Source organism: Callorhinchus milii, unplaced genomic scaffold (genome assembly GCF_018977255.1).
Source record: "Callorhinchus milii isolate IMCB2004 unplaced genomic scaffold, IMCB_Cmil_1.0 Scaffold11, whole genome shotgun sequence".
NCBI classification, from domain to species: Eukaryota; Metazoa; Chordata; class Chondrichthyes; order Chimaeriformes; family Callorhinchidae; genus Callorhinchus; species Callorhinchus milii.
This window is the reverse complement of record NW_024704752.1, coordinates 5,301,170-5,317,709: the sequence shown is the minus strand read 5'-3', so window position 1 is coordinate 5,317,709 and position 16,540 is coordinate 5,301,170. Positions and strand designations below refer to the sequence as shown.

The 16,540-nt window shown below is 46.1% G+C and overlaps 1 protein-coding gene across 5 annotated transcripts in view; it reads right to left on the bottom strand.

The window, feature by feature from the left end:
- Positions 1 to 16,540, bottom strand: part of LOC103184467 (mediator complex subunit 12L) — a 160,316-nt gene that overhangs the window by 19,954 nt on the left and 123,822 nt on the right. For all 5 annotated transcript variants that reach the window (XM_042339106.1, XM_042339109.1, XM_042339108.1 and 2 more), the window contains exons 24-36: positions 14,588 to 14,708; positions 11,773 to 11,874; positions 10,846 to 10,959; positions 9,757 to 9,974; positions 7,429 to 7,617; positions 6,445 to 6,519; positions 5,592 to 5,782; positions 5,275 to 5,436; positions 4,243 to 4,354; positions 3,345 to 3,434; positions 3,034 to 3,143; positions 2,475 to 2,610; positions 331 to 492 (exon numbers count right to left, since the gene is read on the bottom strand). In XM_042339106.1, the coding sequence (XP_042195040.1) occupies positions 331 to 492; positions 2,475 to 2,610; positions 3,034 to 3,143; positions 3,345 to 3,434; positions 4,243 to 4,354; positions 5,275 to 5,436; positions 5,592 to 5,782; positions 6,445 to 6,519; positions 7,429 to 7,617; positions 9,757 to 9,974; positions 10,846 to 10,959; positions 11,773 to 11,874; positions 14,588 to 14,708 (1,782 nt within the window). The remainder of the gene's footprint in view (positions 1 to 330; positions 493 to 2,474; positions 2,611 to 3,033; positions 3,144 to 3,344; positions 3,435 to 4,242; positions 4,355 to 5,274; positions 5,437 to 5,591; positions 5,783 to 6,444; positions 6,520 to 7,428; positions 7,618 to 9,756; positions 9,975 to 10,845; positions 10,960 to 11,772; positions 11,875 to 14,587; positions 14,709 to 16,540) is intronic.

Below are 16,540 nucleotides of genomic sequence, written 5' to 3'. Positions count from 1 at the left end.
AGAGTAGGAGCCTAGACTGTGATGAGACTGGAGACATAGAGGCTGACGGCTTGGCTCGTGATGGTGGAACAAGGAGTGAGAAATAGACCAGAATTGAAAGAAAGTAAGTCCCAAGCAGGAAATAGGGCTGGAGGAGACTGTAGAAGTGAGGAGGGGGCTAGACCGTGAATAGGTTTGAAAGGCAACTCAACTAGTAATAATGATAATCTCTCCACTTGTTATAGCTCTTTATCACGTTGTTGAGACGCCTCAAAGTGCTTCGCAGAATATATTGTAAAGTGGAATGACTGGATATTTTGTGGGCAAAATGTAATCAATCAGGCCACCAACCTGCTTTTTGTCAATAGAGTCGAACCCTGCAATCTTGTTGCCCTTCGTGTCGATCAAAGACCCCATCGGTTCACAGGTGATGACATCGCAGGTTTGCTTCGGTAAGGGCAGAAGCTGACGGACCTTGTTGATGCTCTCTGAGTGTTTGTCACCAAGCTCTTTCTGGCAAAAAAAGAGCAAAACGCATCATATAAAAACAGGAGCAGCATGCTTACTGTGGTACCTGCAGCAGCACAGCGCTCCCCCACCAGCCCAGCACAGAGCTGCACTTCAGCCCACTCAAAATGTGTCTGTAAATAAGAGTAAATGTAGAGCCTTTAGAAATCTATGCCAATCGGACGGCCTGGGACAGAGATAAACAGAGACCAAACAATCACGGTATATCTGAGGGAGAAAGCCTGGCGACCGTTTTCACTGGCAGGAGTCAGTGTCAATGATTACTTGACCTTCAGTCTCAGACAGGAATGTGTCTGTTGCTGAGATGAATGAGCGGGGGAGAGGAAGCAAGTAAATCTGGTACAACACTGATCAGAAAGACAGGCTTGAAACGGTTCCAGCCAGTGGCTGAGGAGGCCCCAGGAGGAAGACAGGAACTGTTTCTGGTGCTGGCAGAGTGTTTGGGTAAATTTGTGCATGCAGCCAGAGATGGCAATTTAATAGTACAAGATTATATTATCATCCTTGCCTTTGATACTGGGCCTATAACTTCGCAAAATGCATCACAGATAATTGTGACTGCATTTCATACAGTGCCTATAATAATAATAATCCTTCCACTTGATATAGCATCTTATATACAGGCTTTACTCTGTCTCTTGCATGAATTGCGTTGTGTTAGTTTGGCTGTAGCTACTATTCACTGCTTAGAGCAGGGTACTAGTGCACATGGTGACCTGGGCATTTTCTGATTGAGAGAGAATGAACTTTGAATCAAAACTGGAGTGAAGCTATAAATAGCTTGCCAGGCAGGGTTATTAATTTATGTATTAATTTATTCGTGGAGTCCTGTAGCTCAGTGGTTGGAGCACTTGCTTTGCAGGCGAGAGACCTGGGTTCGGTTCCGGGCAGGGCGAGGCCTTGGGCGGGTTTCCTTGCTCCACACGCCTAGTGGTAGTCCCTCCAAAAACCCAAAACAATGGTGAGTTGGTCATTTTCAATCTACGACTTGTGGGACATTGCTGTGCGCAATTGGCTGCCGCGTTCGCCCACAAATGTAAAGTCAATTCACTTGGCAGTGTGTTCTGTAAAGTGCTTTGGGACGTCCTCCCGACGTGAAAAGCGCTATATCAAATGCAAGGATTATTATTATTATCACGACATTGAGACGTCTCAAAGAGCTTCACAGAATACATTGCAAAAGTGGATTGACTGTGTAATTTTGTGGCGAATGCAGTACAAACAGTGTCCCATAAACAGTTGTGGATTGAGTGACCAATTTCTTTTCGAGGGATACACCAGTTGACAAACAACCGCGTTCCTACTTACTGCTAGGTAAACAGAGGCGAGTGGAGTAAGCAAACCTGCCTACGTTTTCGTCCGGAAATCGAACTAGGGTCCTCTCACTTGCGAGGTGAGCATGCTAACCACTACGCTACTGACAGTAAGGTGCCACAGGCTCAGTTCACAGATGTTGCCATTGAGAACAGCACCGGGGAGGCAGGCTCGCATTGATGGTCCACTATAGCACCTCCGGGTTCTTTCACTGAGATGAGTATCGAATGTATCGCTAACTTGATCCTGCGGTATTTGAATGTTGGTCTCGGAGTCTGAATGCAACTCACACAGACAGAAGGTAGCCTCCCACAGCTGCTAATGTGCTCCGTGCTTGGCAGAGCCTGACCTACTTACACTGAGCCCATAAATACATCACAAATGGCACAAAATATTGGAAAGAGAAGAAGCCGTACCCAGCGGGGAGCCTGCCCTGGCTAAGTAGGCTGCGCCAGGGTGCTGCACTGAGTGGAGCTGTCCCAGGCCAGGATGTGTGTATGCATGGGGAGCCCTCTCACAGTTTGGTTCCTGGACCACAACTCCACCCAGTGACTTACCAACCACAACTAAGGAACACTCCAAATTCAGACTCAAACCATTCAGCCACCTCGCACACAGGTCTCGAACGCCCCACATGTAGACCTAAGCCTCACCTTCAGTTTTTTCACCAGGTTCATGTAGGCCCGTTTGTTTTCCTCTGACCCTCCCTGCGAGGCACTGGACATATCAGACGCCAACGTTCCATTTATTAAGACACCTAGCATGTCGAGCACGGTTGTGAAGAGCTCACTAGCGGAAAGCAAAAAGAGAAGTAAGCTACAACAAACTAACTTGCCTCCAGTGTAGCTCCTTTCAGGTAAAATAAACATCTCAAAGCGATTTACAAAGTGCAATTGATTAAACGTGAAAGTCATTGTTGTCACAGAGGCAAACACTGCATCATCTGCTTCAGCAACATCCAGTAAAGAAATAATAGCAACAGTGGATTTAAGAGGAAATTTAATTCATACATGAGGAAGCAGGGGACAGAAGGGTAGAGGAGCAGGGGATGGAGGGGAGACTGAGGACCTGGAGATTGATCTGTTGGGAGCCAGGCAAGGACTGGGGTACCAGATGTGCGGGGTTTGGTGAGGTTGGGGGCACCAGTGGGAGTTTGGGATTAGCTGGAAAAGAAGACAAATACCCTCAGAGTAAACGTCCGGCTACACGTACTTGTTGGTCTGAACATCAACAGTTCCTGAGGTAATGATCTGTAAGAGCAGAAGAGCCCAGTCTGTGGTCCACTGTGTGCTCCTCTGCACTGTGTCAAACATCCCACCAACCTGGGGGCAGATATCACAATCACAATCAATTCAATTAGCAACTTAGAGCAAATTCACCAACTACAAGTCAGCAGTGCCCTGTTACCGGTAGTACGATGGAGCCGTGTTATAGGGTGGTTCCCAGGTTACAGGGTATATGACAGAGCCATGCAGTTAGCGGTTTCCATGTTACAGGGTATGTGATGGAGCTGTCTTTCTTACCAGATTTAGACGCAGCTGCAGAGCTTCGTGCATCATCTGCCGGGCTTTTACATCATCCTGGTAACGCTCCTCCCGCCAGTTACTCAGTATCTGAGGACATTACAGAGAGTGACGTACACTGTTCAGTATCTGGGGATTTTACAGAGAGTTTACTCTGTTCATGGTTCATGTGATCACAATGATGTGTAACCACGCACAAAGTGCAACACTAACCCTTCCCCCCCGCCTTTGTGCCCTGGAGTCAGGTCTACGGCCTGGCTACAGGACAAAGCTCTGACAATAGAAATACTAATAACATTTGCACTTTACTGCATAGCTGAGGCCTATACAGTAAATCACTACCCCCACAAATAACTTTAAAATTCCCTGACTATTATATCTATCGTATATCAACCCCTTTGTTCAGCTGCATGTTCCCCAACCCCTCCCTATAGGACACACTGAGTGGCCATGTCTTCAGCTACTATCCTCTGGAGCTCCCGACCTCAATCCCTCCACCCTTCACTATCCATCTTTAATTCCCACCTAAGACCTACTTCTTTGACCTCGCCTATGGTCACGTCCCTCTCTCCTTTTTCCCTTGCTTCGAGTCAAACCCCACCGCTGTTCAGCACTCTGAGATGCTGATCTGCGTGACGGGCCCCATATAAATGCAAGTTTTTGTTGTTGTTGTACACCTGTGGAAAGCTCCCATGTATACTCAAAGCTCTAGCCTGAATACCCAGGGGCCATTCACACAGATTCAAGCATATAATTTGCCTCTCAAAGCGAAAGTATGACCGGGACATTGGACTGGTTCTGGTGAGTTACTTCACACGGAAGCAATTGCTGACATAAGCTGCTGTACTTGTGTGTGAGGTTTCCTGATGCTGTCAGAGCAAGTTCTGGGAGAGATCACCTGGTTGATCTGGTTCTGCAGCGAGGTAAGCAGCCCTTCACGTTGCTCATCCTGTCCCTTCAGGCAAGTCAGGACCAAGGACAGGAACGGCTGCTGGCTCAGCAACGACATACTGTGGAGCAAAGGAAACACAAGGCATCAGATTTCAGTGATAATAAGCCTTACGTTTGACATTTCACCTTTACTGTTGACAAACTCAAAGCGATTCATAGGCAATTGCTGTCAGAGGGAGTAACTGCGTATTTTGTAGGTGAATGTGGCAGCAAATTTACACAAACAGCCATAGAGTGAGGGATCAATTTTATTCGGAGGATTGTTGGCCAGGACACTGGGAGTGAGAAATTCTCTTCTCTTTTCAAATAATGTCATAGGATCTTTAACATCCACCTGAACAGGCAGATGAGGCCTTGGTTTTAACATTTTATCAGAAGAAGAGTCCCTCCAACAATGCAGCACTCCACCAGTTTGTCAGCTAGAGGAGAGCTCAATGTCTTGATGTGGGCTTTGAACTTACAGCCTTGTGACCCAGAGTTGAGAAGGCTACACAGAGACTGACAACAATGAACACAAACTGAACTCCAAATGTGCTCAGACAGATATCACTCTCAAGGAATCCAAATATAAGCTCAACATGAATGCCAGAGAAAAACTTCAACACAGAGCTTGCCCAGTGGCTCAGTAATTTTATCAGGGAGGAGTTGAGCTGCACGGCAGCTGGAAGGTGGAATTAATATTCTATCTATGGGGAGGGTGAGCGGGGGAGTAGGATTAATTTGGATAGCTCTTAGAGCTGGCACGGCACGATGGGCCAAATGGCTTCCTTCGGTGCTGTATGATACTAATAAGAAAGAGGGAATTTGTGAAAACATTGAGCAGTGGCAGATATGATGGGCTGAAGGGCCTACTTCCGAGTTAAATCTTGAGGTCACCACAGATCAATGCCTCGGAATCCACAATTGTGTTGTGAAGATTTTCTGAGGAACACCCTGAGACCACGCTCACTTTGCTCGGGTAAAAGGGATGTTCTCTTACCTTTTCTGCTTTTGTCGGTCTCTTTCCTTCTTAGACGAGGAACCTAAGTGCTGCCCCTTCTCCAGCTCCTCTCCCGCCGCCTTCAGCACACGGCCCTGTACGGAGGTGGGCAGCTTGGCAATCAGCGGTGCCACCAGCCACACCCCCTTCCGCTCCGAACAGCTGATGGGAGAGCAGAGCGCACGTGAAGTTCAGAAAATACACACAGATTGGATGTTGCCGTCGCAAACTGCTTCACGCTGCAAACATTTTGGGGGGTAAAAGTTGCAACATTTCATAACTAACAACAAGAAGTACAGTATAGAGTTCCCCGTTACCTGAGGAATGTCTTGGTGCCGTTCTGCCTCGTGTTACTGTTCCCACTGTTGCTGGTGCTGGTTGGGTTAAATAGTCCAATGGCAGAAGTCACCAGGGTGCTGTTGAGCTCAGCAGACTGCTGGAAGACCTCAATGGTAGCCTTGGCTATGTTCTCCAACAGAGAGTTCATCTCTGCAACCGATGCTGGGCCCTGTCAGAAACAATCGATGCCAACCGTCATGTAAACAGTATGGAGTGTCCGGGCAAAATGTAAATTGAAAGTCAAACTTGGTAGACACTGCATCTAATGCTAATGGTCTGATATTCTGGGTGGCCTTTACGTACAGCTCCTTTAGTGACATCAGCCACTAATGAGATTTCCCCGTTTGCATTCCTGTTGTTGCCCCTTCCGCTCAGCTAATGCCCTCTTCACGTCACCATCAGTGGCTGAGGCTTCAGTCACTAGCCCTCAATTTCTGTCACTCCCACTCTCTACCCCTGTACCCACCTCCTCTCTATTGCTCTTTATACCCCACTTTAAAACCTACCTCTTAAACCGTGCCTGTGGTCCCCTCCTTTCTCCCTGCGTTGTTGTCTATATGAAGGGAGCTATAAAAATGCCCGCTGTTGCTATTTTGTGCATCGCTAAAAGCACTAGTTCTGTTTAATAATAATTTGGTGATAAGATTTCTGGGGATTCAGTATTGAGACCTTCCTAGAAAACATGTAGCAACTGATCTTCAGCATCCAGACAGACGTCTGATGGACTGACAGTGTGTGTGACACTGAGTACCTGATGGACTAACAGTGTGTGCGTCACTGTGTACCTGATGGACTAACAGTGTGTGCATCACTGAGTCCTAATGTACTCACAGGCTCCTTCATGCTCTGTTTGATCATCAGCTGCAGTTCCAACCACGACTGTCTTAGTGCCCATTGGTCCAAATTCTGACAGAAGGCAAGATAGAGTTTGGACAAACACACCGTTATTAGTGGCTCGTCTGAGACTTCAATACTGGAGACCAATCACGAGCATACATAAATGCACGCATAGACACAGACCCATACACACACACACATACAAACACAGAGCAAACACACACACAACAACTTGCACTTATCCAGCATCCTTCACGCAGGATAGCTTCTCAGAGCGTTTAACAGTGGTGGGGCTTGATGCCGAACAAGGGAGAGAGGAGGGGAGGTGACCGCATGCACAGTTGAAGAGGAAAATCTTCAGGTGTGATCTGAAGCCAGACAAGGAGGGGACAAGGCAGAGAGATTGAGGCAGAGAGTTCCAGAATCTCCAGTGTAGTGGCTGAGAGCACAGCTGCCAATGGTGGAGCAGAGGGGACGAGGGACGTGCAGTTGGCTGGAGCCAGTAGAGGAATGGGGTGTAATCAGGGGTGGTGGGGGATTGGTGCGGGGGCAGAGGTTAGGCAGTGTTTCCTTGGAACTCAAGGTGACGTGCTTCACAGTGGAATGTTGGATTCGACCCAACCCTCTATGACGGTCTCAGTAGCTCAATCAATTCCAATGTTCCTGAGCCAGGTGGGGCTGCAAATCTCCTCAGGGCCCTGCTGATGACAACCCACACCAGCCTGGCTCATCGGCGGGGATTTTTCTCACTCAGCTCCTTGTGTATATCCCCCATTGTATGTTTGCACATATGAAAGGTAAAGCCTGATCGAGTAGCGTGGTCCTATACAGCCAAACACCAACACACTGTGGGAAGCTTGCCAAAGAGTGCTCTCAATCGCAAGCTATGCGGTTTTAGCTGGTTAAACTCCAACACACATTACTGTAAACTGAAATGACTCTATATTTTGTTGGCAAAACAAAATTGGTCCCCAATACCTGAAGGATCCGCTTGATATGATGCCGCTGTGGATGCTCCCCCTCCACTCGCTCTTTAAGGCCATGCGGGTAACAGATGAGTTGCAGAAGGTGCCGTGCTTGCTTGTTTGAGAGCACTGGGTCCAGTATGAGATCCTTGTCCGTGCACAGTCTTTCAGGCTCTTTGAGGCAATGTTCCCCCACCCACTCCTGCCGAAAAACCAAAACACACAGCACTTGTCAACACAAGTCAGAGAGAGAGGTAAATAATAATAATCTTTGCATTTGATATAGCGCCTCATCACATCTAAAAAGCGCTTCACAGAACATACTGTAAAGTGTAGTGACTGTGTATTTTGTGGGCGAAACGCGGCAGCCAATTGTGCTCTTTACATAAAGAAGCATTTGAACCTTTCCCCCCATTTGACATAACACTTTACTCTTTGCTGTGTTGGGAGGGACTGAGGACGATAAGGTGGGTATTCTGGTGAAACCAAGTGGGTTGAAGTTGATCTTCATCCAAACCAATCTTGTGATCTTGTGTTACATTTTATCTAGTTCCACTCAGTAATCAAATAATAGATGTAGCAACCAAAGTGAGCTCATGAGCTAATAAGCAATAAGTCTATGAAGCAACCAAGCAGTGAGTAATAGGAGGTCAATCAGGGTTGCCAGCTTCCCTGAGCATGTGGGCTGACTCACTGAGGCGGCCCGCAGCAGTGGTCCATACACACACATATATAATAATAATCCTTGTATTTGATATAGCGCCTTATTACGTCTTCGAGACGTCTCAAAGCGCTTCACAGAATATACTGTAAAGTATAGTGACTGTGTACTTTGTGGGCGAATCGTGGCAGCCAATTGCGCACAGTAGTGTCCCATAAACAATCATGAATTGAGTATCCAAATTATTATTTTTATTTATTTTATTGAACAGATTATTACCCCCAGAAAGCGATCCACCAATCGACTGACAACCACATACCTACTTACTGCTAGGTAAACAGAGAAGTATGAAGTAAGGAAACTTGCCCAACATTTCGCCCTGCCTCGGAATTGAACTCAGGTTCTCTCTTTGCTCTAACCGCTAAGCTAAAGGACTCCACATCATTGCCTTTGACAATTAGGAGGAATCCCACTCCCACTACTGCACAGTCTATACTTTCACACAAATCAACCCCTGGAACAGGTTTGCCAGGAGGAGTGCTTTTGCTGTGCGCACTTGGCTGCTGCGTTTTGCCCACAAAACACTCAGTCACTACACTTTACAGTGCATCAGGTGAAGGAAGGTCTAAAGACATCTTGTGAGATGTCTCAACAACGTGATAAGGCACTATACCAAATGTAAGGATTTTTATATATTATTAAAGCCAAGGTCCTGGAGTCAATTAAAAATCATTTTGATGCTGTAATGGGTGGATGCTAGGAAGGATGAGATCAAGTGAGCGCAAGGGTATTATGCAAACAAAGTTCTCTTATGAAAGATCATATTATCTCCCCCTGCTCGGGTCCTGACCCAACTGTACAGCGCCTTGGGACGTCCTCCCGACGTGAAAGGCACTCTATAAATGGAATCTTGTTGTTGTTGTTGTATTAGAGATTAAGAAGTGCCTTCGGCTAATTTGATCTTATTCTCCAGAATCCCCACCCTACAGTCCTTTTATTACAGCAGTAACCTCTATATTTTATAATGCAAAATAATAATTTGCATTGGTATAGTGCCTTCCACTTTAAGGAATTGTCTCAAAGAGCTTTACTGGATATACTGTAAAGTGTGATGACTGTGTGTTTTGTATGCGAACACTGCAGTAAGTTTACATACAGCAATGCCCCACAAACAGCCATGAAGTGAGTAACCAATTTTATTTTGAGGAAGTGTTGGGTTAAACTTGCTTCTCTTTTTGAATAGTGCTACAGAATCTTTTACTTAGCAACAAGGAACACATAAAATGTGGCAACATTCAATTTGAACGGTCCTTTCTGGGGCAAACCTTCTTGACAATGATTCAGAGCTGCACTTATTAAACTTGAAAACAGTCATCACTGAATACTTGGAATTTACATATTAATAACAATAAAAACATTATTATCATTTGGACATCGACCGAGGAAGAAACTTGCATTTTTATAAGACTTTAAAACTCCCTTAACCACTGTACGTGTAGACACTGCCACGTGTGTGACTGTGTCTTCAACATAAGAACCTAAGAATTTGCTAGACGAAAGAAGACTAAGGTCCATCTAGTTCGCCTTCCACCATCCTGGCAGTCGCTTGACGTGTCATGCCCCAAACTATATACTGTATCCTGAGATATTATTTTCCCTCTGTTGCGAGCTGACTCTCACCTGCTGACAGATGGTCCTCAGTACAAACCTGGCATACTCGCTCAGGTTGGCTGTCTCGATGGAAATAGTACGGCCGATGGACTTGGAGTTCTTGGTGGGACTCAGCATCTCCTCCTCAGCCACCTCGTCCAGCATACCGATGGGGGCGAGTAGGCTGGTAACGCTGAACGTGTCGTTGCTCAAGGGGTTGACATTATTGCTGCCTAACTCTGCATCCCCTACAGGCACAGAAACACACCCTCAGCACCAATCTCCTATTAAATAATCCCTGCATTTGATATAATACAACCATAGAAATTTAAATCACAGAAGAAGGCCATGCAGCCCATTGTGTCTGTGCTGGCTCTTCTAAAGAGCGATCCTTTCAGTTCCATTTACCTGTTTTTTCACCCAAACCCTGTTATTTACTGCTTTTTAGATAGTGTCATATCATGTCAAAATGATTCAAAGCGCTTTGTAGGATTTACTGTAAAGTGTAGTCATTGTGTGTTTTGCGGCTGAACATGACAGCCAATTTAAGCACACTGATGTCTCTCAAACAGCCATGGAGCGAGTGACTCATTTTATTTGGGAGATTGTTGGCCAGGACACCAGGAGAAACTCACTTGTGTTTGCGAATAGTGGCATGGGATCTTTAACATCCACTTGAACTAGCAATTGGGACCTTGGTTTAATGTCTCATCAAAGTATAGCATCTCCAACAAATCTAGCATAACCCCAGCACTGCACTGGAGTGACATCTTAGACTACATGAGTTCCAAGTCCCTACGTGGGGCTTGAACCCATAACATTCTGACTCAGAGCCAAGAGTGTTACCAATTGAGCCAGCCTGACGCTGTTCCTTCGTGTTTAAAATGGATGTTGAACTTCCGCAGAAAACAGCCACAGAGAAAAGGAACTGAAATCAGGGGCACCTTAATTCAGGACATATTCTATTTAAGAATATATATATATAATATTAATGAGACGGGCCAGCAGTCAAGGCCCAATGGGGATTCGCTTCCCTCTCTGACTGCCCGTCTCAGCAGCGTGGAACTTTTCCAACCCTGCACACTGGTGACGTTTCCACAGTGAGCCATGAAATCTTACCCAACATCAGGATTGCTTTCAACACCGCAAACACCGCGCCCACCTCTATGCTGTTGTGCGCTGCCGCTAAAAGATGGCGGTCGCAGGACGAGCGGATCCCAGGAGCAGATTTACCTGCAGACCAGAAAGACGTTCCTTATTCACTCAGTTTCACACTGACACTTTACTGGTGCCAGCAATGAATTCCACCAACTACAACTCGCAGTCAGGTCTAAAGACCAACTTGTGACTATCCTCCCTGAGAGCAGCAATAATAAGCTCCATGGGGTTGGGCTGACTCCAAGGTAAGGTGACAGAGAATCCTCTGTGGCGTAGTCCGGTTCCTCAGCCAGGTGGGACTGACTTACGTTAGGGCACTGTTGACGACATACCAGCTAGGCTGGCTCTTTAGCCAGTCTTGGAGGGACGGATCAGGAGCAGGGTTTCTTCCCGCTCAGCTCCTGTTAACTGTGCAAGCCAAAGCTCTAACCAAAAGGGTGGTCCTAGCTGGACAAGCAGTGAGAAACTTGTCAGTGTTTGCAATCACAAGCTTGTTTAACTTGTTAAACTCCAACACATGCTCAGACTTGGCTCCTGTCAACCTGCATTTAATAATCTTTAGAATAACAACAATAAGATTACATTTGTATAGCGCCTTTCAAGTCGGGAGGACGTCCCAAGGAACTGGACAGTGACAGCATTTCAGACCTGAGCTGGGGTTAGGGACGGGCAAGGGAGGGGAGGTTATTATAATCACAATAAGAATTCTTGCATTTGGCATAGCTCCTTTCACATCAGGAGGGCATCCCAAAGCCCTTCACAGGATTTTATTGTGAAATGGAGTGACTGTGTATTTGTAGGCGAAAGTGAAGGCATGTCAATCGGCCCTTCTCTCAGTGTATAGTGATTTGGGTAATTGCAGCAAAAGTCACAGAAAAGGGAACTCACCATTAGCTTGGGGGAAGGGGCTGACTTGTGGCGTTCTGAACAGATGCAACAGAAGCCTGCATGTCATTCTGGCTCCTGGCTCTGCATCTGGGTCGCCGCACGCTGCAGGAACACAGACCCAAAGAGGTTAGAAACAATGCTCCAAAAATATTCACCGCTTCCACACTCGCTCCTCACCAATCCTTCAAATGTTTTTCTTACATTCACTTCCAAAGGTGTCAGCCTGGTTTCGTTGGTAGCATCCTTGCCTCTGGGCCAGAAGGCTGTGCGTTCAAGACCTCATTAGGGATTTAGTGCTAATCCAACAATAAATTGCATTTATATAGTGCCCTTCACATGGGGTAGTGTCCCAGAGCGCTTAAATCCCTGACTGTCCAGCACCTTGGGCCCACAAAGGACCCATCTGCCTCATTAAGTGGAGGTTAAGGTTTGCATGGTATTATTCAAAAAAAAGGTGGACGTTTCTCCCGGTGTCCTGGCTGACAATCCCCCAGATAAAATTGGTCACTCACTTCATGGCCTGTCTGTGTGCAAATTGTCTGCTGTGTTCACCTACAAATGCACAGTCGCTACCTTAAACTAAATCCTGTGAAGCACTTTGAGACATCCTCCTAATGTGAAAGGAGCTGTATCAATCAATAATAATCATTATTATATTTTGAAGCAACTGGGTTTTGAAATCTTCACTCTGTCCCAGTCCCAATCTGTTTTATCTTTGAAAAATTTGCACACTCCTTATTTGATTGGTTTCCTTCATAACACAGAACACCTTGAAATCACTGGGATAACTAAAGCTTTACTTGGCTAAGCTCACACAGACCCGCTGTGCCTCCCCCGCCCCCTCCTCACCACCATCAGCGGCCGTGCCTTCAGTCACTACACCTCAAATGACAACAACAACAAAATTACATTTGTAAAGCGCCTTTTAGATTGAGAGGACGTCCCAAGGTGCTGAACAGACAGGGATCAGGCCCCGAGCGTGGGGGTGGGGGTGGGCATGATTAGGATGAGGAAGGGTAGAGGTTTAGGAGGGTGACTGAAGGCACGGTTGAAAAGGAGAGTTTGAGTTGCGCCTTGAAGGAGGCAAGGGAGGGAGCAAGGCGAATGGATTGTACGATGGAGTTCCAAACGGTGGGGGCAGAGAGACTGAAAGCCCGGACGCCGATGGTAGGGCGGGATAGGTGGAAGACGTGGAGCAGGCCGGATGCCTGCTGAACGGAGGGAGCAGACAGGTTGATCTGTAACTCGCAAGCGAGAGGACACGTGTTGGTCACAAAATATAGAGTCAATTCACTTTACGGTTTATTCTATGAAATGCTTTGAGACGTTTCGATGACCGTGATAAGGCGTTAACTCAAATGCAAGGATTATTATTATATCCAACCCAGCCACTTTACAACACACATCTTATGGTGAAAGTTATTGTGAAATGTTCAAGTTAGACTGCATCCACAGCGGGTTGGAAGTGAATGAGTTGTCTTGTGAGTTGTGATACAAGCAAGGAAGTGAAAGTGAGGAGTACTGGGGCCAGATTGGCTTAATGCCATTAAATCAGGATTGAATGATTCCTCCAGTCATCAAAGTCCCCAATACTCTAATTCTGGGACACAGCTTTACGCTCTGGATAATAATTATAATAATCCTTGCATTTGATATAGCGCTTTTCACGTCGGGAGGACGTCCCAAAGCGCTTCACAGAACACACTGTAAAGTGAATTGACTGTATATTTGTGGGCGAACGCGGCAGCCAATTGCGCACAGCAATGTCCCACAAACAGTCGTAGATTGAAAATGACCAATTTACTATTGTTTTTGGAGGGATTATTATTATTATTATTATTAGGCGTGTGGAGTAAGGAAACTTGCCCAAGGTTTCGCCCTGCTGGAATTGAACTCAAGTCTATCCTTTCCAAACCTCTAAAAACACCTACCCTCTTTGACTGCGCCTTTAGTCTTCCCATATTTCCCACCCCTTCCCATATTTCCCACCCTGCTTAGGCTCCCAACCCATCTCTGCACAACCCTCTGAGATATTTAGCTGCATGAAAGACACTGGCAAGTTGTTGAATGGTATCCACCACCGGTCCTGCCTCAGCTGCTGGCTCCAGTCTACAGTGCCCACATATGTGCCAGACCAGTCACACCCCGCTGTTTCGTATCTGGTGACATCCCACAAACCTGCAAATTTGGAGACCTTTAACACAACAGGCCCTTTTTTGACCAAAAGCAAGCGCCTCACCATTGGTACCAAAAGTGATAAGCCTGCCTGACTAAATGGACTAACAGCAACAAATTGCATATATTTTGCGCCCTTCATGTCGAGAGGACATCCCAAATTTCTGGACAGTCGAGGGTTTGCACCTGATTGGAATCATGAGGGGTGGAGGGCAAAGAGGGTGGGGGTGGGAAGGTGGTCGCATACAGGAAGAATGATATAGCTGAAAAAGTTCTGCTTCATTCTTGAACTATTACACCCTTTGGAACTCCCTCTACCCCTCCCATGCTTGCTATCTGACCCTGCTATATAATTGTAAGTTATGTAAACTGAGTTTCTAGCAGTGAATCAAAGTTTAAGATTTTGGCCTTGAGAAGATACCTCCTCTGAGCTGAGATGTCCCAAGTCAGTGGGACAAACAAGGGTTCAATCACTGGTAGAGCAGAGGGGGCCTTCACTCTGCAGTTCACCGTGCTTTGCTGAAGCTTGGGAGTGACTCAAGAGCAAGCGCATTGTGGACGATTTTCCTGCACTGTATCTCGATTCCTGCATAATTTAAAAGCCCGCCCATCGAAATTCAACCCACCTCGGCTCACTCACCTGCTGCCAGGAGAGAGGGCAATGCCACGTGCTGCACCACATCTTCTAGTGAGAAGCATTGACGAGCGATGAGAACGGCAATAAAGGTGGCAAGAGAGTCATGGAATGAAAGATCGCTCACCTTCAAAGAGAAAGAAGAATGTCCAATGACTAGCTGTGCCCTTCCTCACAACACCCACAAGGCTTTTAAAACTGAGACACGGTTACACAGTGAGCAGCAGCTAACAAGCCGATACATTCAGTCAGAGATTTAACCAGAACACCAATGGTGGGAGAGAAACAGGAGTGAATGGCACAAAGCCTTCTTTCTCAGCTGCTTCACTGTGGTGACATCCCATTTTATATGTAAGAGGTACTTGCAAGTTTCACGGAAGTTATCTGTCGAGGTCTGTCTGATCCATTAGAGCTTTGCCTCAGATCAAAGGAGAGCTTTGGATGCTAAAGGCTCTTGTGCCTATTGATCTCATATACGGGAGGTAAACAAGGTCTCTTTAGGCGCTGAACTGACTCCAAGGTGACATGCTTGGCAACGGAACGTCAGAATCGAGTCATCCCTCTGTGGCTGCCTTGGTATCCATTTCCTGAGCCAAGCAGAGCCGCAGTATTCCAGGGCACTACTCATGGCAGCACAGCCAACCTGGCTCATCGGCAGGACTTGGGAGGGAGACCAGTCACTGGGGGCAGGGATTCTTCCCACTCTGTTTGTCCAATTCATACAATCAATCTCCCAATCCCCTATTTTGTATAGAACAAAGGCTCAGTAATTGAAAGCACTAAGGCTGGAAAATGTACTAGAGTATTGTAATGACATCCTGCTCTGCCTCACCAGAGTACTGTAATGGTGTCCTGCTCTGTCTCACTGGAACTAAGCCCTGGTTAATGCACAAAGTACAAACACTGAGAATCAATTCAGTACAGATTGCACTTTTATAAAAAAATGAACAAATATATGTTAAAAAAACTTTAGAAAATAGGAAGATGGTAACAGCGAGAGTCTAACATATTCACAACCAATTTATTAGATCAATTTTTAATCCTATTTCTCTGCCTTAATCCAGCGCCTTGGGACGTCCTCTCGATGTGAAAGGTGCTATACAAATGTATTCTTCTTGTTGTTGTAAGTATCTGTCCTTTTACACATCCCAATCCCAAAACATTCTGTGTCTTGTTCTTTCAGGTTTGTCCAAATGGAAAACATCACAACTCACATCTTGCTAATGTCTCCTTGATCCCAAACCCACTTCGGTTTGAGGCCAGCCTGGCTGGTTGTCAGGACTTGGAGGAGCAGACCATTCAGATTATCCCCGCAAGGCTAAACCCGAATGTAGGGTGGTCCCAGCTGGACAAGCAGTAGGAAGCTTGCCAGTGTTCGCAAAGTCAAGCTACACGGTTTTAGTTAGTTAAACACCAGAAGTACCCCAAAGCACACTCTGGGATTCCCCAAGCCTTGCCACTTGCAAACGTAATGTTTAAACCCTCTGGGAATAGGTGATCAGGGATTGTTCCTCCAGAGAGAGAGAGAGTGGGTAAATGGAAATTGCACTTATGGAACTCTCAGTAAGTTTTGTTTAGAGACTCTTTGGCATGGTGATGGGTTTATACATTTCGGACTCCCGGCTGACCAAACAACACTGAATCATGAATCAGGCGAAATGACATCAATCTACACATTCACTATCACTTTGACTGAAGAAAGATTTCTCTCAGTTGTAGCTGCCATGACCATGCTTGTAGCATTGTTTTGTTATAAATTAGGTCACATTGAAAGAGAACACTGAGGACAGATTCACAGACATAGGGCTATATGTCGGCCCCAAAAAAACTTCACACTTTAACACGAGTGTAACCTTCGTGCAAATGTCGAAGCTGGAACCACTTTTACTGAATAGCAATAACCACACAATCTGCACTCATTATTTAATATATTAACCATGGTCAACTCTAGCAGAAGCA